Source organism: Candida theae, assembly GCF_024610275.1.
Source record: "Candida theae strain CBS 12239 chromosome Unknown scaffold1, whole genome shotgun sequence".
NCBI lineage: Eukaryota > Fungi > Ascomycota > Pichiomycetes > Serinales > Debaryomycetaceae > Lodderomyces > Lodderomyces theae.
In genome coordinates, this window is record NW_026261439.1 from 433,574 (window position 1) to 455,309 (window position 21,736).

Here is a 21,736-nt window from a genome sequence, read left to right on the forward strand (position 1 = left end):
ACTCAAAATCAATCTTAAAATGTATACACAATAAATCGCTGCTGCTGCTGCTGCTGCTGCTACTACTACGACTACTACTACTGCCCTCTCCTAAGCTAATCCAAATCCTTCATGTCCTTCAGTTATAGCCATCAACAATGAGCCTCGCAACGTCTCGTAATTTTCATAAGCTGGCAAATCAATTTGGTTGAAACAGGTGTGCGATGAAGGCAAACGGTCTGTTGCACCATAATCGCGATGGATACTAAACTTGCATGTACCACTAGCACCAGTCAACTCTTTGAACCCATTCAATGGCACCTTTGACGTACCTGTGGCAAACTGCAACAATCTTGCCCTTTCTTCATTGTCAAATGACTTGACGGCTCTCCAGAACCATTGTATTTGCACAGAGGACGCAGAATAGTTGACGTACTGAGTGTGTGATTGCCAATCATGGACATCAATATCAGGCAATCCCGATATCAAAAGTTCCAATTCCTTCTCATCGAAAATCGAAACCAAATCTTGGGGTATAATCTCATGGAATCCAATCAAAAAATTCTCCATTTGTTCTTCAACAGAGGTTTGTAACCTATACTCAACAACCTTTTTGACATACAATTGCTTATTCTCTTCAGTCACTGGAATGTTTGAACCATTGGGTATCAAATCAATAACTTTATGTTCACCGTAGTCATCAGTCTCAACACTAAGGGTCTCCGTAATCACATCCGTGATATCATTTTCCAACATCCATATAAGTGACTTGTAATACTCAAGATCCAAAGTCTCCATATCTTTCAATGATTGTGGCTCACCCAAAATACGCTTGTAAACAGCTCTTGAAAAATGGCAATCCAAGAAGCAGTTATCATAAATAGCTTTACCAATAATACGTCCAATGAATTTGAAAAACGACAAATGCTCGGGGTTGACATAAGACGTACGATTAGGGTGAAATGTAGTCTTGTCAGAAACAACAGGCAAAAACAAAGCATAGTCGGGATTGAACATTTGCCTACTCAAAACTTGATACCATTCACGTGTTACTCCTCCAGCATCAATACCTTGCTCACCTTTGAAATTGATCTCCAATTTGGAATTCTTAAATTCATCTTTAGGTTTGAAAAACAATGCACGATAAGAATCCAAAAATACTTGGTCACGACGAATACTGATTGCCAACTTTGAATTTTCCGGTTTGTCCTTGTGAAGCTTGCGATCAAAGTAATTCTTTTTGTTATCAAATTCCAACACTTTTGGATTCTTCACCAACATTCCAAACGGTCCACTCATCAAATTTGGATTTGTTCTAACCATTTGATTCAAAATCTTCTTGTGCTCATCCGTAAAGGAGAAAAACAACGATTCAATTGGTTCCTTTGTGAAATCAATCTTTTTCACTTCATACTTTACATTCTCCTTATTTTGAAGATCACGTACCTTGCCATGTTTGCACACAACCATCAAAGCTTCAATCAAGGGCAACAATGCATTTGCAATGTTATGCAATTGGGGATTCTTTTCCAAAACCCTCAAACATTCACTCAAAGAATCCCACAAGTTTCCAAGCGCCAACTTCTTGTAAAGCTCAGTTAGTTCCTCAACGTCACTCTTCCTTTCAACTTGATCCTTGTCCTTATGTTCAAACATATAATCAAGTGCTGTTAAAACTCGAAGCAACTTGGCTTGATCCGAAGAATGAGCACTAAATTTCGAAAATGCCTTGCTGTTCGAATCAGCATCAACAGCAAGCTCTGAAGTCAACTTGTTCAAATCCGTAATGATCTTGTGACCGTACTCAGTTGCTTTCTTAGATAGCTCACTTTTGAAAATATCCAGTACATTTTGTAGCACCGACAAATTTTGCATTGCACTTATGGTTCTCCTAAATGTAGAATTGGAACAGTCATTACCAGTTAAAATGGTAATAATAGATCTTATATTCTCCTCGGGTATAATGGGTGGACTAAACGGTGCAGACTTACCTTCCAATTTCTTCAATGCATACAACGGACGGGTAGATAACTGTAAAACTCTTGCTAAAACATCCAAGAATGTCTGATCTTCTGCCACTAGTTTGTTGTCTAGTAATTTCAACAAGTAATTGATCGGATATTTACTCTCTTTTATTACCTTCTTTGATTTCTTTAATGGCAACATGTACTGGTTGTCGTGGTCAGTCAAAATAAAGTACCTCAAATGACTGTTTCGTTCAAGAAGAAAGTCAATCGATTCGACAAATTGTATTCCTGTTGATATTGGTGTAGTGTTCAATGGAATTCTACTCTTCACCTCTTTGCCACCTAACGCGCGGCTGCATATCTGCGAGTATATCTTTTGCATCAGGCGTTGATTGGTGAAAGCTTCATGCAATACGGCAACCATCATGTTTATAATCTCAGCCCTGCTATGTTTGTTGTTGCACATATACTGAAGAGCATGGTAAATCTGCTCTCTCTGGTTAATCGACAATGGGGAGAAAAGTAGTCTTATAATTGCAGCAATACCATTCTTGTCCACTAGTGGAGTAAAGAAAATTTTTCCAGATTTCTTCCTTCCCGTAGTTTGTGTAGAAGGATTCAGGGAGCTTTGCGGCCTCGAGTGCTCCGCGCCTTCTTCACCCTCCTCCTCCTCCTCCCCATCATCATCATCATCATCATCATGGTCGGCAGCTGCATCCTCAAACTCATCCCGGTTTTCATCCCATTCTGAAAACCTTCTTGCTAATGATTCCAGTTGTAATATTTCATCCCTAATGTTGCCAGGGAGAGCATCCAAGAAATCGGGGTCAATCTCTCGTGCATCAGAATTGGTCGTACTAGCATTTGCACGTCTTTCCCTAACATACAGTGCAAAAACCTCCTCCCTCATATCTTCAGGAAGGGCCTCAATATAATCAGGGTCTATGTCAGTACCGCTTATATCAACGTCTCTGTCCCCTATTCTAACCAAAATTGGCTCTCTTGGGGGTTCGTTAGCAGCATTTTCTTCTCTTTGTTTGCGCTCCTCCTCTTGCTTTCTTTGTTCCTCTTCCAACTGTTTCTTTCTCTTTTCTTCCCTTTCTTTTCTTAGTTTCTCCAGTTGCTCCTTCTTTTTTCGGTAAGCTTCAATACTCTTTGCTTCAATCCTATTGACAATACCAGGAATCACTCGTAAAATCAAATCTTCCTTGTCCTTTGGGTCAAACATTTTCAATGCATCAGCCCATCTCTCCACTGTAGATTTTAAATGAAGGGTATGGGTATGTTCCATATTTCTCCCCGCTTGTCCAATGTGGATCATATTTTCAAAGAGTCTTCCGATAGTAGATGCTCCTGTACGATGAACACCATCTTGAGTAATTTCGATAGAGCCACGCAAGTTTCCTTCCCTGAATAAACCATCTAATAGCAATGATATCGGTGAAGTTCCATCCATTCTACCGTTGCCTGCCTGGTCAAAAACGCGGCGTAATGCGGTAGTAGAGGGTATCACGGCTACGTCAGGCTGTGATTCTGACTCGTTGTCTTCATCTGAACTGTTTTCGGTAAATTCATCCTCTCTTCTGAATCTAAAGGAACGATCCGGAGTAGCATCTCCATCCGCATTGTACTCTCCAAAGCCAAAGTTTACATTCCCATCTTCATGCAAACGCCCGTGTCTGTGACGACCATCACCATTTGGCCAACCCTCTTGTTCCAGTTCATTTTCACTTCCTAATTCTTCGATCCAACCGTCCAATTCCTCTTCATCGTACTCGCTCTCATCATCATCATCGTCGTCGTCGTCACTGTACTCCTCACCACTGACAGACTCTCCTCCCTCAATATCGACATCGACATCCACAACCTCGTCCCCTTCCTCATCTTCATCTTCATCTTCCCCATCTCCATAACCATATCCTTCATCACTGGAGGAGTCAATATCCAATTCGTCTATTATTTCAATGTCATCAAGACTACCTTCTGAGTCTTCTTCGTTTCCAAAAGATCCCTCATCCATGTCAACATCCAGCGGTTCTCCCTCATCAGATTCGAAAGATGATGCAGAGTCCATAGAGTCCGAGGCTTCGGCCGAAATCATTAAGCGTCCATCCTCGTCGTAATAGTCATCTTCTTCACTGTCGACATCCACATCATACATACCCAAAGTGGAATTACGGAATAGATCAGGGGTATCGTCCCGGTCCTCGTTTTCATCATCAGGAACAATATCATCATCGTCGTTCTCATCTTGTCCATCTTCAGCAAAGAGCTCTTGAAACTCAACTTTGTTTTTGCCCAAATTTGTGATTGGCTTCAATGCCGCCTTCTCCACCTTATCTATATCAGGGAAGTTCAAATCAAACTCGGCAATCAAGGTAGTCAATGTTGCGGGTACTTGCTTTTCAATGTACACCTTCGACATGTGGTAAACATCGGACAGAATGGATTCTTTGTCAAGTAAAGGACCAATAGTATCACGGAATTTTGTTGATATCAACTGTCCACTTAATTCAAACAAGTCCAACAACTTGCCATACCTGGTACGCGCAACAACATTCAACTGCGACGTCTCCTTCATCACCTTTACCATCAAATCCACCACAAATCTTCTTATTAACGCAAGATCGGGGTCTTCTTTTTTGGGATTTGGCGCCCCACGTCTTGAATCCAGAACAGGTGACGAAATCAAGCACATCAAGGCCATTTTCGCAGTTTCAGATACACCCACTCGTCTGCGCAACTCCAGACCTGAAGCGGTCAACAGTTGAGTGGGAATCAATTGATGAAGGAAAAAGTTCAAAGAGGTAGACCTAGGCTTTACGTCACCATGTTTTCTCTTTGTAAATGTTAAAAAGTCCAACTTTGCTTGCTTGTAGGACCCTAACAACTCAGCAATAGTTTGCAAAAGAAAGCACATGTATGCAAAATTTGTATTTGCAAACGCATCACCAAGCTTGGCTTTCTCCTTCTCAGTTTTGTTGCCTTCATCCTTCGGGTCAGACACCCAATCTGATTTGAAGACATTCATCAATTCCGATAATAAATGACTCATAACGGTTCCACGCTCAAGAGTCCTGGGATCAGTGTAGCCCTCTATATCAGACTCTTCTGACTGTTTAGTATCATCGGCCTTGGTAACTACCAAATCACCATAAGCTAGATGAGAGCCTTGGCCGCTGTATCCCTCAAGAATAATGTTCCCGGATATAGTATCGGTCAAGGCGCGCGGATTACGAAACACCAATGGCATGCTGTCTTTAAGCAACACCCTAAGATTTTTCGTCAGTTTGAAGCTCGAGCCCAAGATCTTCAACAATTCAGGCTTCATATAGCTTTCGACTGTTTCTCTTGTTTCGAAAGAATAACGCATAATCAACACAATGCAAGTACTGAATGATTCCATGACGCTCTTGTCTTCTCCGGGGGTTCCAGCTAATTTTAGCAATGCGCCTAATAGCGGCATTTTAGCAATCTTATTAGCAACTGCATAATCCTTTGCGAGCAATGCCAAAACACGAGATAAACCGTTTGCTGATCGCAAATCTGAAATCTGATCAACTTTCGAAACCTCATCCAAGAAGCGGTCTTTCCACCTCACTGAGAGATCATTTGTGCTCTCACTTGATTTATGCTTGATGCCTTCATGATCTGTGGGTTCAGCCAAAGGTATATCCTCATCGACAAGTCTTTGTTCAAGAATTGCCATTAAGTATTGATAAAATGGTTTATCGACCGTTGAAGGACCCATCGAAAATTTAGTGAATAGCTTCCCAACTGTCAATAAGGTATCGCTTTTGGCACTTTCGACTTTCTCAACTAACAACGATATAAGGTGTAAGTATACAACATACTCTTCATCACTCATATCTCTCGTACTTGTAACTTCGTTGATGAGATTGTCAACACGTTGGTCGTCCTTCAGTGCAACAAGAAGATCAGCAACTAAACGAGTAGCCTTTGGGTAAGTGATTGCCAACAGAATCCATTTACCGTCCAATGATTCCCAAATTTTATTGCACTCGTCAAAGATTTGTCTCGAATTAGGGTAGTTTCCGCCATCCAATGAAAAGTCCAACTCTGCTGACTTATATTCATCTGAAAAGGCTTTCCAGTCACTGTTTTTGATATTGTCAAACTCTTGGCAAGAGATCGCTCTTCCTTCGCTCAATGCAGTTAAGTCCAGTTCGTGATCGAAATAGTGCTCGGCTTGCGACTCCGACATACCTAAAGATATAAGGTACGCAACCTGATCCAGATCAGGAAACACTCGTCTGACATCTAGGGGGATAAAGTTGTCCGTGCATTCGTTTTCTTGGTGCAGGTGGGATGCAATATAAATCACCTGCTCGATCAATGGCGTGGGGACGTTTTGCTTGGTAGCATGGCCATCAGTCGAATTAGTGACACTCTCTACCAACTCAAACACCAACTTCAACGCCTCATAGGATACTTGAGCCAAGAATGACATAGTGATGCCCCTCTCCAATGGACCAAAAGGTTTGTCCAGAAAATATGACTTGTAAAAGGGAAAGTTTCCCAAATCTCCTTCGTTGACACTTTTTGCAAATATCATCAAGCTTTGACTAATTGCATTTTTCACAATGCTGCTTTCATCTGCACATATGTATTTGAGGTTTGCAGTTTTTTTGACTTCCTCCGGATCCATTTGCAACAAATCTTGCCATAAATCGCGAGTGACTTCCCTCAAAACTGCGTAAAAGGAAGACTGAAATAATGCAATTCCAAGTGGGGTGTACGCTGTTTCCTTTGCCCGCTCTTTTTGAAAAAGAATATACAAGTTGATATTTGACAAAGCCAATATGTAACATTGTTTGTTGTATTTCGACTCCATTGGTCGTTTGTATGAATCAGTCATCAAATTTGCAATACACAACAACAACGATACGGCATCTCTTTTAGTCTGGTGATGTGCGTGATCCACTCTTCGTGGGATACAAGTCCTAACAATTGAAGCAAATATGAGCGCGATGTAACCCTGGAAATAGTAGTTTAGTGTTCGAAGTTGAAGGGTGTTTTTGAACTTGGGATTAGTACCGCTCGTGTTGATTTTGGAGTCAGCCGGGTCACACACATTAATTTGCAATGGAGGACTATCATTGGGGAAATTAGATGTCATTTTCAAGACCTCATTTGGTGTCCTGTTTCTCAAGATGGTCTCTTCAAGAACGCTTCGCTGCAAAAGCAAAAACAATCGCATCACAAAGTTGTGGTGGGATCCAAACATATCAATAATCTGCTTGATCCTTTCGGTGAACAATAAGCCCAAGTTTACGTAAATTTCAGTCAAAGCGAAAAGTAGCACGTTAATTTCACCCAAGTACTGCAAAAGCTCAGTTCCCTCTGTGTCATTCAATTTGTCGAAAAAGGAACCCTCATCGGTGGAAAAAAGATATCTGTCCACCACCTCTATCTCGAGCATTTTTCTAAGCTTTTCAACAATCATGGGAAACCCATAGTCACGATCCTCATCATCAAAATATTTGAATATACCCATTAAAGAGGAGATTCCATTAGACAAAAAGTAATCATATGGTGCCTTTTTAATCGTCAAGAATCTCAACCATTTGGAAAATCCAATATCACGGGCAACATCTTCTCCCCACAGTCCACTCTCTTGTAGCAATCCTCCAAGAAAAAAAAAGACATTATCGAGTAATATGGAGCATTCGTTCTTGTCCCAAGTTTCGATTTCAGTACCACCTTCAACATTCACATTTGAATCTTCGTCTTTGGAGTTATAGAAAGGGCCCGACAGCGACTCGTATAGTTGTATGCCATCCATTTGTTTGTCCACATAAACCATTATTTGCTCAATCAAATTCAGGACTTGTTTCAATATCAATGGCTTGAGGCTCGAGTAATGTCTACCCAATTCATCAAAAGAGCATCCCAAGTTGGTGGCCATATCAGACTTGACCAAGACTTTCGCTATTGGAAGCCTGTAAAAACTGTCGAAAAATATTGGTATACTTTTTTTGTCGATAACCTTCTTCAATCCCTCATTATTCAAACAGATTGCACCAAGTACTTCCGGAAGCGACATCAATAACTGTCCAGAGGGTACGAAGAGCTCTCTGTAATTGTCTAGTATTGTGTCGATAACATTGGCTTCATTTAAAATCGAGAAAGCTGTAGGTTCGTTGTGGATGATGAAAAAGACAGAATCTATAGTACAGGCCAATACTGCAGGACCAAAAATGTCTGGATTGTTCACTATCTTGTTGAAACTTGAAAGTATTGGCGAGTCAAACAAATTCCGAAGTCTATCCCCTTGGTCAGAGTTCAATAAATCGGCCACAAATTTCATCAAATTTCTCAAAAAATTGGCTTTTCGCAATGGAACCTTTGTGTACTGGGGGCATTCGCCGTATAAGCTTTCTTCGTTTCCTTGCTGATTAAGTGCAGAATCTACCTCAAATTGTATATCACCGATGAGTGAATTGAAACCGTCGTTTGCAATGAACTCATCAAGAGTATCTGGGAGCCCAGCTATAAGCAACGAAAGCAGATGGATTGCAGCGGAACAGGTCCATTTGTACTTTGAGCGAATGTCCAAGAACGGCATCAAGTCATTGAGCAACCCTCCAGAAGCAAGACGGGGCAAAATGCTCTTTGTGTTTATCATATTGCCAAGCATGTTAAAAAACAGTATGCTTCCCTCTTCAAAATATTCGTCATCATCTTGAGCAACAGATGTCTTTATACGCCTCAAACATTGAAATAAAACACCGTGGCTAACATTTCCGCCCATGCATCTCAATATATCACTTCCCCAAACTTTTTTCATTGAGACACACTCAAGCGCTTTCATGGCAGCATAAAACACGGCCCTTGGGACGTTGACGCTATTTTCAGGCAGAATAGCATCCACTAGAAAACTTAAAATATACGGTTCGGCTTCAAGTAACTTTGTGGAAGCACTTTGATGCGACAACATGCAGCAGGTAAAAGCTGCAGCAAAGCATTTCATTTGGATCAATTTCTCTCTGATAGTAAATGCACCATCAGCCTGTGAATTGAAGGACTTTGCCACTTCCGATACTAAACCAAATGTAAACCAAGAATTCTTGGGTAAACTTTCCATTCCTCTCAGAAATATTTGTTCCAATGTCAACTTAGCCACGGATTCCTCAGGAACGCAAAAAATTTGCAAACCTTCTGACACGACTAATTTATCGGATTTCCCCTTGCTCAGATTAGTTCCCGATTCCTCGCTAGGTTTCACTTGAGACATCGCAGACTTGTAGTACTGGAAATTGATACTTTTCCATTTTTGTGGAAGCACCTTTGAGTGCAGTAGAGTGTCCACGAAGTTGTAATGATCTCCTATGATACTTGACTTTTCATTCAATTCCTTTTGCTCATTGTCAACCTTTCTCAGATAACAATCTGCAGGAACCAAAGGGGGGTACGCTTTCGCGATTTCAAGTATTTTATCCCTCGCTTCCTTTGGTGCGGAATACCGAGATGCCCCTGTCAGCACAAACTTTTCACTGAGCAAGACGGCCACTTCCAAAGCTTTTAGCCTCACATCAATCGTTGGGGTGTTGATCAACGCGTAAATCCTTTCCATGCTTGAATAAATATGTTTGTCGGAACAATTGCTGAGTAACGTGTTTGTAAATTCAAGGCACGTCAAAATAACATGTGCATCATCTTCCGGGATAACACGTAACTTTGGAAACTCATTCTCAAGATCATATTCCTTGATGTACCTTGCAAAAATCTCATCGATGCGATTAAGGACAGGAATCCAGGGCAAAAGATCCCCTCTAGGTCTTTTCCATTGCAAGTTTGATTTCAACAACACTATGAATTCCTCTTCGTTGGCATGGATCAAACCATCAATCAATGATTTGATTGGGGCAGCCAACTCCATTCGCTGTAGATGCTCTCTTTTATCAATTATCATCACGCTAAGCAGTGATTTATAAGAGAAACGAAAAGTGGAAAATAAAAAAAATAAAAAAAAAAAAAAACTGGAAAAAGAATTGAGTTTATAGATCTATCACTAAAATGATGATGCAATTGCTCCCGAAAGGCAAGAAAAAAAAAATAAAAATAAAATAAAAAAAGTAATAACAGTACATAAGGCTCATAAAGGTGAAGATTGTAGTATGAGTTGGTATTGAGAACACTAGCAATAACAATGGAGGAATTGGTGTCAGACCTTATAAGTATATTGGTTTTACATACATTTTTTTCCTTTTATTATATATATGCCTTGATGAGCTGTCCTAATCTCCAGCAAGTGGAAAGGGTACAACCATTCCTGTAGCTTTTGGTTGGTTGCAGTTGCCTTGAGAGCTACCAATTCAGATTCAATGTCTCGGACGTGGTTACAAAGACAAAGGAGACAGATGAGGTAGGGTAAGAGTCTTTGCTATATGACACACAACGATGTCCTCAAATAAACAAAATCGAGACGATGACAATTCTGTATCAATAGCACAATCAAGAAAGACGGGGCAGGAAACATACGGCTCAAGAGCGCCTGGCCATATCGTAGGTGACAATGTAGCTAAGAAAACAGGCAAGGGTCTAGACGTCGACATCCACCCATTACTACGTGCACTGAATACATCCATATCAAATACTCAAAACACTGGACTGAAAGCGAAGAAAAGGAAATGGTTTGACCCCACACGGTACAACCCGTATATTGACGATGCCCCTAGCTTCGCAAGTCATAGGCCCAAGCCCCTAAAATTCATCAAGCACGGTGAATACGTACAAAAAGGGCAAAAGCTAAGGGAAAAGTTGAAAGAAGAAGAAGGTGAAAGAAAAAGGTATGAGGAGTTGGAGCGCAAGGGCTTGGTCCCTGATGTGAGCTTGAACGAGAAGCTGTATCAACCACCATATCCACCATTGATGGAATGGTGGGATAGACCATACTTGCGAGATAACAACTACTCAAGACTCGACGATGAAACACGATGGGTGCTTGATAATGAAGAAATGCCAATTACGTCGTATGTGCAACATCCAGTGTTACTCTACCCCATTTGGCTCGATCCTAATGGAGTCAATACGACGACTCCTATGTTTTTGACAAAGAAGGAACGGAAACGTATGAGGAAAAACGACAGGCAAATACGTCACAAGGAAATGCAAGATAGAATCAAACTTGGGTTGGAGCCTCCACCAGAGCCGAAAGTGAAGTTGTCGAACTTGATGAATGTGTTGACAAATGAGGCTATACGAGATCCCACGGCGGTTGAAAATCGCGTTAAACAACAGGTAGAAGAGCGATTGAAAAAGCATCTTGCTGACAACGAAGCACGTAAACTAACGAAGGAGGAGAAGCATGCGAAGATTTACGCCAAGCAAGAACAAGATTTGGCAAAGGGAATCTTCACCACGGTGTACAAAGTGAAGTCTCTAGATAATCCACAACACCTGTTCAAAGTCGACGTCAATGCCAAGCAGGATAATTTGTTTGGAATATGCTTGAAAAATCCGGAATTCAATTTGATCGTCGTTGAGGGCGGAGAGAAGTCGATCAACCATTATAAAAAGTTGTTGATGAACAGAATCAAATGGAGTGAAGGGACCAGTCGCGAAGACAAGGGAGATGATAGCACAGAGTTGGCAAGTTCTGGCACCGAAAGTATATATAAATACAACGATAACGGCAACGAGTGTGTTATAATCTGGGAAGGAAGGCTACCGCGTCTCAATTTTCAAAAATGGAGTTTCATGTATTCTCGAAATGATGAAGAGGCAATCAATGTACTAAGAAAATTTGGATTAGAGAACTATTGGAGACTAGCTAAAAGTAGGTAAAGGCGGGTAAGTAGTGTGTATATGTATATGTATATGTATATGGTAGCACGTGTCGTGGTATTCTGCTTCCAATTAGCTAAATGCACCTAGTTCTTCTCATTCGCAAATCAAATTTTGTTCTGTGGGGAGAGATAATCCGAAATCAGCAAAAAAGTTTAGCAAACTCAGCATCTAAATTCAAACAGACTGTTCCCTCAAGAGTACTACGAAAAACACACAAGTCACGATGGGTTCAGCATACACTATATTGGGCAGACAGGTCCCAGCACACGTTGTATGTATATCTCAATTGAGTAATTTTAGTCCGTGGTTGTCTTCTAACAATTGCCCCTCATAGTTGTCCATTCTCACATTAGGTTCAGTTGTTGCTGGTGTTACCGTTCCCAAATTGTTGGGTAACAAGGACGTGAAGAAAGATGCTGCTGCTTCTGCTGCACCTGCTGCGCCAGTATCTCAAACCCAGGAAGATGACTTTGACTTGGAGAAATTCATAAAGTATGTACCATTGCAACCCAATTCAGCCAACAAAGTACTAACATGTATGCTATAGCGATTTGACCAAAGAGGAAACAAAATAGAGGGGTCCGTTGGGAAGTTTATCAGACTATTTATAGTTGACGATACTATGGGTAACTAGGAAATAAAAAATTTAGATGTACAAGGTTTTGTCGTAAATTAAAGTATGCATGGGAAGAAAAGCGGTACAATAAACAGAGCTCCCCCTCGTTTGACCATTACCTCTTCCGTTCTGTGGTTACTGGAAAACGTCACATCAAACTTTGCCTCTGAATAGTGGCAATTGGAAGGGGTGGGGCAATAAATTCCACATTTATGTATCCCTTTCTTATTTGTAACCTTTCATCCGGAATTGTTTAGATACCGATATGGCCATTAACTTTTGAGATAGCTGTGGCGTTTCCTATGTACTTTGAGTTTTCACACTAATCAGTGGAGCAGCCTATGAAGATAAAAGCCGAACTTCGAAGATCCATTGCCTTTGCGTAACTCTACTGCAAGAGCAAAAGATGAAATTTCCCTCTCTGTGTAAAGAGAAAGAGGCAAGTTTATTCAACCTTTTGTGGTATTTGATTATAAATCATTTATTTGTTTTGAGTTTGTCTAATGTAGAGAGTGAATATTTGTTTACATTTTGTTATAGATAGAGCTTCCTTCTTCTTATTACTAATGTAACCAACACACGTCCCACACACAAAACACACACACACACACACATACACGCACAGTTAACCTATATTGTTTTGTTTTTTTTTCGCGTTTTTTTTTTTTCTTTCTATCTCTTTTCTTTCTGTAATGATCTCTCTTCACGTAACGCGTCTTCTTCATATATATATATAAACATTGATATATATCTTTCTTTCTTCTTTTCTTTCTTTGCTATCGGATTTGATTCCTGTTTTTTTTTTTTTAATCTGACTGATACATTCCACCAGTCTACACATTCTATTATCATCATGTACGTTTTCAAAAGAGATGGTAGAAAGGAGCCTGTGCGCTTCGACAAGATCACTGCCAGAGTTCAAAGATTATGCTACGGTTTAGACCCAAATCACATTGAACCAGTCGCCATCACCCAAAAGGTCATTGCTGGTGTTTACCAAGGCGTCACAACTATTGAGTTGGACAATTTGGCTGCTGAAACTGCTGCAACCATGACCACTATACACCCTGACTACGCGGTTTTAGCAGCAAGAATCGCGGTATCCAATTTACATAAACAAACTACCAAGTTGTATTCACAAGTGTCCAAGGACTTGTATGAGTACATCAACCCAGAAACTGATCGTCACGCGCCAATGATTTCGAAGGAAACGTATGATATCATTCAAGAGAATGCCGATGAGTTGAACTCGGCAATTGTCTATGACCGTGATTTCAATTACAACTACTTTGGTTTCAAAACATTGGAAAGGTCATATTTGTTGCGTATTAATGGAAAAGTTGCTGAAAGACCACAACACTTGATTATGAGAGTTGCCATCGGTATCCATGGAAGAGACATCCCAAGAGTCATTGAAACTTACAACTTGATGTCACAAAGGTACTTTACCCATGGTTCTCCATGCTTGTTCAACGCTGGTACTCCAAAGCCACAAATGTCATCTTGTTTCTTAGTTGCTATGAAAGAAGATTCTATTGAAGGTATTTACGACACTTTAAAGACATGTGCCTTGATCTCAAAGAGTGCTGGAGGTATTGGTTTGCACATCCACAACATCCGCGGTACTGGTGCTTATATTGCAGGTACAAACGGAACTTCAAACGGTATCATTCCAATGGTGCGTGTCTTCAACAACACCGCTCGTTATGTTGACCAAGGTGGTAACAAAAGACCTGGTGCTTTTGCTTTGTATCTTGAGCCATGGCACAGCGACATCTTTGACTTTATTGAAATCAGAAAGAACCACGGTAAGGAGGAAATTAGAGCTAGAGATTTATTCCCAGCTTTGTGGATCCCTGACTTGTTCATGAAGAGGGTCGAGCAAAACGGCGAATGGACCTTGTTTTCTCCAAATGAGGCTCCAGGTTTGGCTGATACCTATGGTGATGAATTTGTTGAATTGTATGAAAAGTACGAAAGGGAAGGTCGTGGTAGAAAAACAATTAAAGCTCAAAAGTTGTGGTATTCCATCTTGGAGGCACAAACTGAAACTGGTACTCCCTTCATGTTGTACAAGGATGCTTGTAATACCAAATCCAACCAAAAGAATTTGGGAATCATCAAATCTTCTAACTTGTGTTGTGAAATTGTTGAATATTCAGCTCCAGATGAGGTTGCAGTTTGTAACTTGGCTTCAATTGCTTTGCCTTCTTTCATTGAGCAAGATGGTAAACACGCTTGGTACAACTTTGACAAGTTGCACGATGTGACGAAGGTTGTTACTCGTAACTTGAACAGAGTTATCGACAGGAACTACTACCCAGTTCCAGAGGCTGAAAGGTCCAACATGAGGCACAGACCAATTGCATTGGGTGTCCAAGGTTTGGCTGATGCTTTCATGGTTTTGAGAATCGGATTTGACTCTCAAGAAGCTAGAGAATTGAACATTCAAATCTTTGAGACTATTTATCATGCTGCAGTTGAAGCTTCAATTGAATTGGCCCAAGAAGAAGGTCCTTATGAAACTTTCCAAGGCTCTCCAGCTTCTCAAGGTTTGTTGCAATACGACTTGTGGAACAGAAAGCCTACCGAATTATGGGATTGGGATGAATTGAAGCAAAAACTTGCAAAACATGGTATGAGAAACTCGTTGTTGGTGGCTCCTATGCCAACTGCTTCGACATCGCAAATTTTGGGTAACAATGAATGTTTTGAGCCATACACTTCAAACATTTACTCAAGAAGAGTGTTGGCTGGTGAATTCCAAATTGTTAACCCGTACTTGTTGAAAGATTTGGTCGATTTGGGTATCTGGAATGATGCCATGAAGAGTAGCATTATTGCAAACAATGGTTCCATCCAAGCTTTGCCAAACATCCCCGATGAAATTAAGGCATTGTACAAGACAGTTTGGGAAATCTCACAGAAACATATTATCGATATGGCTTCCGATAGAGCCGCATTTATTGATCAATCTCAATCATTAAACATCCACATTAAGGACCCAACAATGGGTAAATTGACCAGTATGCACTTTTACGGGTGGAAGAAAGGATTAAAGACTGGTATGTACTATTTGAGAACGCAGGCCGCTTCTGCCGCTATCCAATTCACCATCGATAAAACTATTGCCGAATCAGCTGGTTTGAATGTTGCCTCGTTGCTGAAATTGAACAGACCTAAATACTTGTCCAAGTCTAGGGATGGAACCACCTCGACTGAAAACTCATTTGAAAAGAGTCCTAGCACTGAACCAACGTCTTTGGAAAACTCAGTTGCTGACTTGAAGATTGAAGATAAGGCCGAAAAGGCAGAAGAACCAAAAAAGGAAGGGGAAGATGCAGAACCAGTTGACAACAGAACCATAGAAGAGATAGAAAGCGACATCTACAGTGCTAAAGTTATCGCTTGTGCTATTGACAACCCGGAATCCTGCACCATGTGTTCTGGATAAATGAATACGACTTTGTTGACGGGGTTTGCTTTGTTTTGTTTCATATTTTGTTTCCTATATTTTTTGTTAGGGTTTCATTTGTTTTGTTTTTTTTTTTTAGATAATGTTTAATGTAAAGTTCATTTTAGAATCAGAAAGCTATACCGTTTGGAAAGTTACTCTGTGGATTGAGATCGTAGCTGAAGGGAAAGAGATCATGGTTTTTAAGAAGACAATTAAGTAATAATCGCTTCCACGCGCAATTACAGAAAAAAAAAACTGTGTGCGTAAATTGCGGCTCCTCCATCTCTGCTCCCCTCCCTCCCCCCTTTAGTTTGTTCTAATTATAGATAAAGAAGAATATACCTTACAAAAATATATGAGCAAAAAACAGCCAAATAAATTTGACAACCAAGATCGATCTTTAAGTTTAGTCACTAATAAATCACATTCACCAACTCCACCTATACAGAATCCCGAGGATATACCTTTGACTGATTTTGCTCCGTCAACAATGTCCACATCGGAGTTGTTGGCTGATGACTACGAGAACGAATCAGGGGAAGAATACATGAGACTTTACCATCAAGATCGGAAAAAACGATGGCTTTACAAGACCAAGCGATTTTTCCACAAGTTGTGGATCGGTCCCGAAGAGCCTAGAGACGACTATGCGCCACGAATTTCAAAATTGGAGTTTCTCGAAGAGCTACCGGTAAAGTTTAATACCAATGTACCCCTACTATACAGAAGAGTCTTGCTTACAATCTATCTTGTATTCTGGTTTGGGTTGTGCTACTCAATTTTGATACCCTATTTGACTGTGCCACCTTCGTCGTCGGATCCATCAACTCCTCTTATTCATAGTCTAACTTGTCTGTCGCTGCGTGAATTTTGGAACGGAAAGAATGCAGCGTGTGGTTTGAATGGAGATTCGTGCCCGGAAATTGTCAAGCATAGTGGCGATAATGATGTGGTAATACGATGTCCCGCATTATGTGATCGTGGAAGTTGGACTTACTCGTTAATCCCAATCGGAGATCAAAGAATCAAGTACAGGGGTTATTTCATTGGAGGTGGTGATAAAGTCGTTTCTAAAATTGAGGACACGCAACTAACAAACCCATACCGTGCAGATTCTTATCCATGTGGTGCGGCAGTTCATGCTGGGTTGATTTCACCGTTTTGGGGTGGATGTGCTCGCTTATCATACAAAAGCAAGAATCAACCATACTTTGAGTCAGCAAAGGGTCATTACGGCGTTGATGACTCGATCGGTTTCAAATCGTTCTTCAAGTCCTCATTTTATTTCAAAAAATTGAAACTAGCTAGTGAAACTTTCCACCAATGCCATGACCCACGAATTGTGATACTCATGATAAATATTCTTCTTGGTCTTCCTGTTGTCTACCTTGCGAGTGGTGCCACAGTGTACTGGGTAATAAATGTGGTGGGGTTCTGGACCATTTGCTTAGCCACAGATCCCCCCATAGTTGTTGACGCTACAGATCCGCAAGGTTTTGCCAGCTTGATCTCACTTGGGTTGGAACGATTTTTGCCTACATGTTCCATCTTGTATATTTTGTGGCATTCGTCAACCAAGAGAACATTGTCAGAGCCGGCTTCTCCTGATGAAAAGTTTTCTTATCTCAGTCGTGTGCTCTTGTGGTATCCTTTATTCTGGTTGGGGGTGTTAAACAATGTCAGTTTTGATAGGCTACCGGTTGATAGGCTAACAATAAGCGACTTGAAAGAGCAATCGGGTGCTCTCTTAGCAGTCTCAGCCATAATTGTTACAATATCAATCTGTGCCGTTATTCAGGCGTACAAGATTTGGTTATCTGGTCGCTTTCGAAAGTACTTGCGTGTGTATTCCATTTTTGTGTTGGGATTGGTACTTTTAGCTCAAATACCAGGTCTAAGTTTAAGGGTACATCACTATATCTTGGCGATGTTGTTGATTCCAGGCTGTGCAACGCGTGGTAGGACAGCACTAATGTTTCAGGGAATTCTTTTGGGGTTGTTTCTCTCTGGAGCATCAAGATGGGGGTTGGCGGCGATTGCGGAAACCATTACTTCGCTCAAGCGTGATGATCCATTGGGTAAAATCTTTCCACCAATCTTTACCGCATACGACTCTGGATCGGGAGTATTGCAATGGCAACTTGTGCCTGAAAATGCAACAAGTGTTGCAGCAGCTTACAATAAGTATTCATCGATCTCGTTGTTAATCAATGATATCGAATACTTTGTCTCGGACAACATTTCCTCGCTAGATTTGAAGAGTTTGTTGACGAATACTACTGCGCCATTTTACGATTCGCTCCAAGACACACTTCGCAATGGAATCAAAGATGGCAATGGTGATATCCCGTTGTATATCAGAATTGGAAGAAAGATCCCTAATACAATGGTGTATAGCGATTTCTCCAATGCTGCTATCTTGAGATGGCCAAGTGGGATTCTTACCTTGCCTTTACCTGGCCTCACTTAAAGTGAACTGCTTTATGGTTGGTGAAAGGATTATACGACCGAGATGTTGCTGCTTAAATGTATGTAGTGAAAAATGCCAGAAAGCTTGCTTCAAGAATAAAGGGTTGCTCTCTACATATTTGTGATGGTTTTGTAGGTGATTACATTGTAGTTTTGATCAGAAGCAACGTTAACTCGTGTGACAGCCTCATTCAAATCAAGCTCTCGTGCAGCTTGAATCGCTTTTGGTTTTCTATGTTTGCCTTTGTGTTATATGCATCCGGGCCTATTCAGTCAAACCAAAATATTCACAGGCTTCAATTGCTCAACAATAAGTATGAAATACACTACTTGCAACAAGTACAACGCTGGATCCTAACAATGATATACCCACTGCTACGGTTTACGCCAAACCTTCAAAGAGTGCGATTCGTGCGAGTGACAAACGTCGCTGTATTTGCAAGATTTAACAGCGCCAAAAGCCAGAGCAACCCACTCGAATCCTTCAATCCAAATGTCCCCAAAGCCAGCATAAGGTGGTTCTATGCCTCAGACGTACCAATATCGAAACCTGAATGGTTCAAGTATACGAAAACGAAAGAGCCTGAGTCGTTCCTTCCATTTTCCGAGTACGACTCTAATAGGCTAGAAAGGGCCCTCAGGAATGGAACGAAGAAATCCGTTGAAGTTAACGAAGACAAGTTGTTTGAAGTAAATATTGAGAAATATGAGTTGAGCCCTGTATATTGGGAAGGGCCAGTCTATGAAGTTCGCCGAGGACTTTGGTTTACTAGTGACGGAAATCCATTACCAAATGAAGTTAGCAAGAAGCTTGAGCAAGGGTATGATTCTGTCAAGCCGTACTTGTTTGAACAAAATGGTGACAAAAATAAGCAAAAGGGGAACAAGGACAAAATCTCAAAGTTTAACAAATTGCAAGCTGAAAAGGAGAGACACGAGAACAAGATAGATTTGAGTGGACAAAAAGATGTCTATAATCTTGGGAATGGAGAGCTCGTATTGTACTTCAATGAAAACAAAGCTGTCATGTTTCCCGATAGTTACGACTCTGGTTTCCAAATTGATGCTATACGTTACTTTGGTCCCAATCCTGTTTCATTGCTTGGAGTTAATCACATTCAGCGTGGGTATACTGAAGAGTTGAAGGAGAGTTTGTTCGACAAGCTACCCAACAACCCTTTGCCAAGTATTGCCGATACATTTCAGCAAGAATTTGGGAATGTTTTGGGGAAGTTAAACTCTGAAACTGGCGGACCCGACAAGATAGAAACGAAAGACGATTCGGTTGATAACGATGCTGATGATAAGCATATGCAGCAATACCTTGAAGCTGATTACGATTTGGACACTTCAGAAAGTACATCCAATAGGGAGATTGACCATTTGGTGTTTTGTATTCATGGTATCGGCCAAGTGTTGGGGAGTAAATATGAATCGGTTAATTTCACGCACAACATCAACGTGCTACGCAACACAATGAGGAAAGTTTATGAGGACAATAATGAGTATCAAAAACTTGCGTATCCTGATGGACAAGTAGATGGAAACAACAATCGTATTCAGGTCCTTCCCATTTCATGGAGACACCGTGTTGATTTCGCTCCTCAAAGGACGCAACAGGAGAACAAAGATTCACGATTACCAACTCTTTCCCAGTTGAATGTGGAAGGTATTCAGGCGTTGAGGAATATAGTTGGTGATGTCGTACTCGATGTCTTGTTGTATTATGAGCCAAAGTATTTGAAACAAATTTTTACCTCAGTCATATCTGAATTGAATCGTGTTTACAAATTGTATTTGGAAAGAAATCCAAATTTCAAGGGAAAAGTGCACATTTTGGGTCATTCATTGGGCTCAGCAATTGCATTTGACATTCTTTCAGGACAAAGTGGAACAATTAAAGGTCCAATAGATGTAACCAAGGATCTTAGTTTCGAAGTGGAAAATTTATTTCTTGCAGGATCGCCAGTAGGAATGTTTAAACTTCTTGAAGGAAAGAACATTGAAGCCAGATCCTCAAAAGATTATGAGCCGTCAAAGGATGCACCAGCTGTGGCACCCAAATGCAAAAACTTGTACAATGTGTTCCACCCTTGCGACCCAGTTGCGTACAGGATTGAGCCCTTGGTTTCACCCAAGTTTGGTGACTTCAAACCGGTTCCCGTTAAATTTGCTGTCAAGGGTTTCAATAGTCAAATCACGGAATTGGCAAGTTATGGTGATGAGATTTCTGAAAAGATTGCAGCTGCTGTCAAATGGCTAAATTTTACAAAGAAGGAAAAGAATACGAGTCCCAAATCTGTTGAAGAAAAAGCATCGCAAGAGAATGCATTGGGTGACATTATTTCAAGTATTGCATTTACGGAAAAGGAAAGTGATCATAGTGATGGAAATGACGGAGAAAAGCGTAAATTGACGCCAAAAGAGTTATCTATACTCACTTCGTTGAACAAAACTGGAAGAATAGACTACAGCTTGCCTATGGGTGTGCTTGATTTCAGTCTCATATCTGCTGTCAGCGCACATATCTCATATTTCGAAGACGAAAACACTGCTGGGTTCATTATGAATGAACTTTTGTCAAATAGGAAACCACCCAAAAGTGAAACAGTTACATTATATTGAGTCTATTTTTTATTCAATCAATAAATCGTCTATACTTTGATCGGCATCTTTTTTGATCAACTCCAACATTCCTTCAGGCAAAATCGGTTCATCCTTGTCATCAACAACGTACCGGAAAGGCATCTCGGTCGATTCATATTTATTGTACTTTATTTCAGGATAATCCAAAAACTTAATCTTGCCAAACTCTATCCCATCTTCAATGATTCGTTGTGTGGTTCTAACGGCAGTATCCGTAGTCATCTGTAAAGATCCCAATCGCCTTCCTGCAAACCCATATTTTTCACGTAGAATCCCCGTACGATCAATCCTTGGATGTTGTCCCAAGATACCACCAAATACAAAGTATTTGAATTTTGTTTTGTCTTGAGGCGTCAAATCCGTTTTAGCAGCGGGGTCAAGTAAGCAAACTTCATCTTTCTGTAAGCCGCCTTTTTCTATCTCCACACATTCCTTTGTGGTCCAGTTGATACCGAGGTCAAGCAATCTTTGAGGAATATCCTTTTCAGTAGTTGATGGTGGAAGAGATGTAAGAATAAGGTTGTCCTTACCAACGTCTCTGATGATCTGAGAATATTCTAATACGACCCATTCGGAAAATCCTTCTTCCATATGCTCTATTATGTACTTCATTTCGTGGGTGGTGCAATTAGTGATGAGGAAAGGCTTTTTTTGCTACTCTGAGCGATGGATCTTCCTTCTGTCTTTTTTATTCTTTTTATTTATTTTTTTTTATGCGCAAACGACTACTACCCACTCACTCTTAATGAAGCTAACCTATCCTATCCTATGACAAATACAGCGCACCAG

The 21,736-nt window shown here is 40.7% G+C and overlaps 7 protein-coding genes across 7 annotated transcripts; 5 read left to right on the forward strand and 2 right to left on the reverse strand. All coding sequences in view use genetic code 12, as the record gives it.

Annotated features, from left to right (window-relative positions):
• Positions 1-90: 90 nt before the first annotated feature.
• Positions 91-9,849, reverse strand: TOM1 (E3 ubiquitin-protein ligase; the record flags this gene model as incomplete). The annotated part of the gene is made up of 1 exon (XM_051752746.1): positions 91-9,849. The coding sequence occupies one exon, from the start codon at positions 9,847-9,849 to the stop codon at positions 91-93; it is 9,759 nt and encodes a 3,252-aa protein (XP_051608345.1).
• A 521-nt stretch (positions 9,850-10,370) lies between these two features.
• PRP3 (U4/U6-U5 snRNP complex subunit) lies at positions 10,371-11,756 on the forward strand (the record flags this gene model as incomplete). Its single annotated transcript, XM_051752747.1, has 1 exon — positions 10,371-11,756. One exon carries the CDS (start codon positions 10,371-10,373, stop codon positions 11,754-11,756), a length of 1,386 nt encoding a protein of 461 aa, XP_051608346.1.
• Positions 11,757-11,982: 226 nt separating this feature from the next.
• On the forward strand, positions 11,983-12,334 carry KGF57_003338 (uncharacterized protein; the record flags this gene model as incomplete). Its single annotated transcript, XM_051752749.1, has 3 exons — positions 11,983-12,030; positions 12,094-12,251; positions 12,307-12,334. 3 exons carry the CDS (start codon positions 11,983-11,985, stop codon positions 12,332-12,334), a joined length of 234 nt encoding a protein of 77 aa, XP_051608347.1.
• An 894-nt stretch (positions 12,335-13,228) lies between these two features.
• Positions 13,229-15,829, forward strand: RNR1 (ribonucleotide-diphosphate reductase subunit; the record flags this gene model as incomplete). The annotated part of the gene is made up of 1 exon (XM_051752750.1): positions 13,229-15,829. The coding sequence occupies one exon, from the start codon at positions 13,229-13,231 to the stop codon at positions 15,827-15,829; it is 2,601 nt and encodes an 866-aa protein (XP_051608348.1).
• Positions 15,830-16,187: 358 nt separating this feature from the next.
• On the forward strand, positions 16,188-18,302 carry KGF57_003340 (uncharacterized protein; the record flags this gene model as incomplete). Its single annotated transcript, XM_051752751.1, has 1 exon — positions 16,188-18,302. The coding sequence occupies one exon, from the start codon at positions 16,188-16,190 to the stop codon at positions 18,300-18,302; it is 2,115 nt and encodes a 704-aa protein (XP_051608349.1).
• A 359-nt stretch (positions 18,303-18,661) lies between these two features.
• Positions 18,662-20,926, forward strand: KGF57_003341 (putative carboxylic ester hydrolase; the record flags this gene model as incomplete). Its single annotated transcript, XM_051752752.1, has 1 exon — positions 18,662-20,926. One exon carries the CDS (start codon positions 18,662-18,664, stop codon positions 20,924-20,926), a length of 2,265 nt encoding a protein of 754 aa, XP_051608350.1.
• A 9-nt stretch (positions 20,927-20,935) lies between these two features.
• KGF57_003342 (protein-arginine N-methyltransferase) lies at positions 20,936-21,559 on the reverse strand (the record flags this gene model as incomplete). Its single annotated transcript, XM_051752753.1, has 1 exon — positions 20,936-21,559. The coding sequence occupies one exon, from the start codon at positions 21,557-21,559 to the stop codon at positions 20,936-20,938; it is 624 nt and encodes a 207-aa protein (XP_051608351.1).
• Positions 21,560-21,736: the final 177 nt, after the last annotated feature.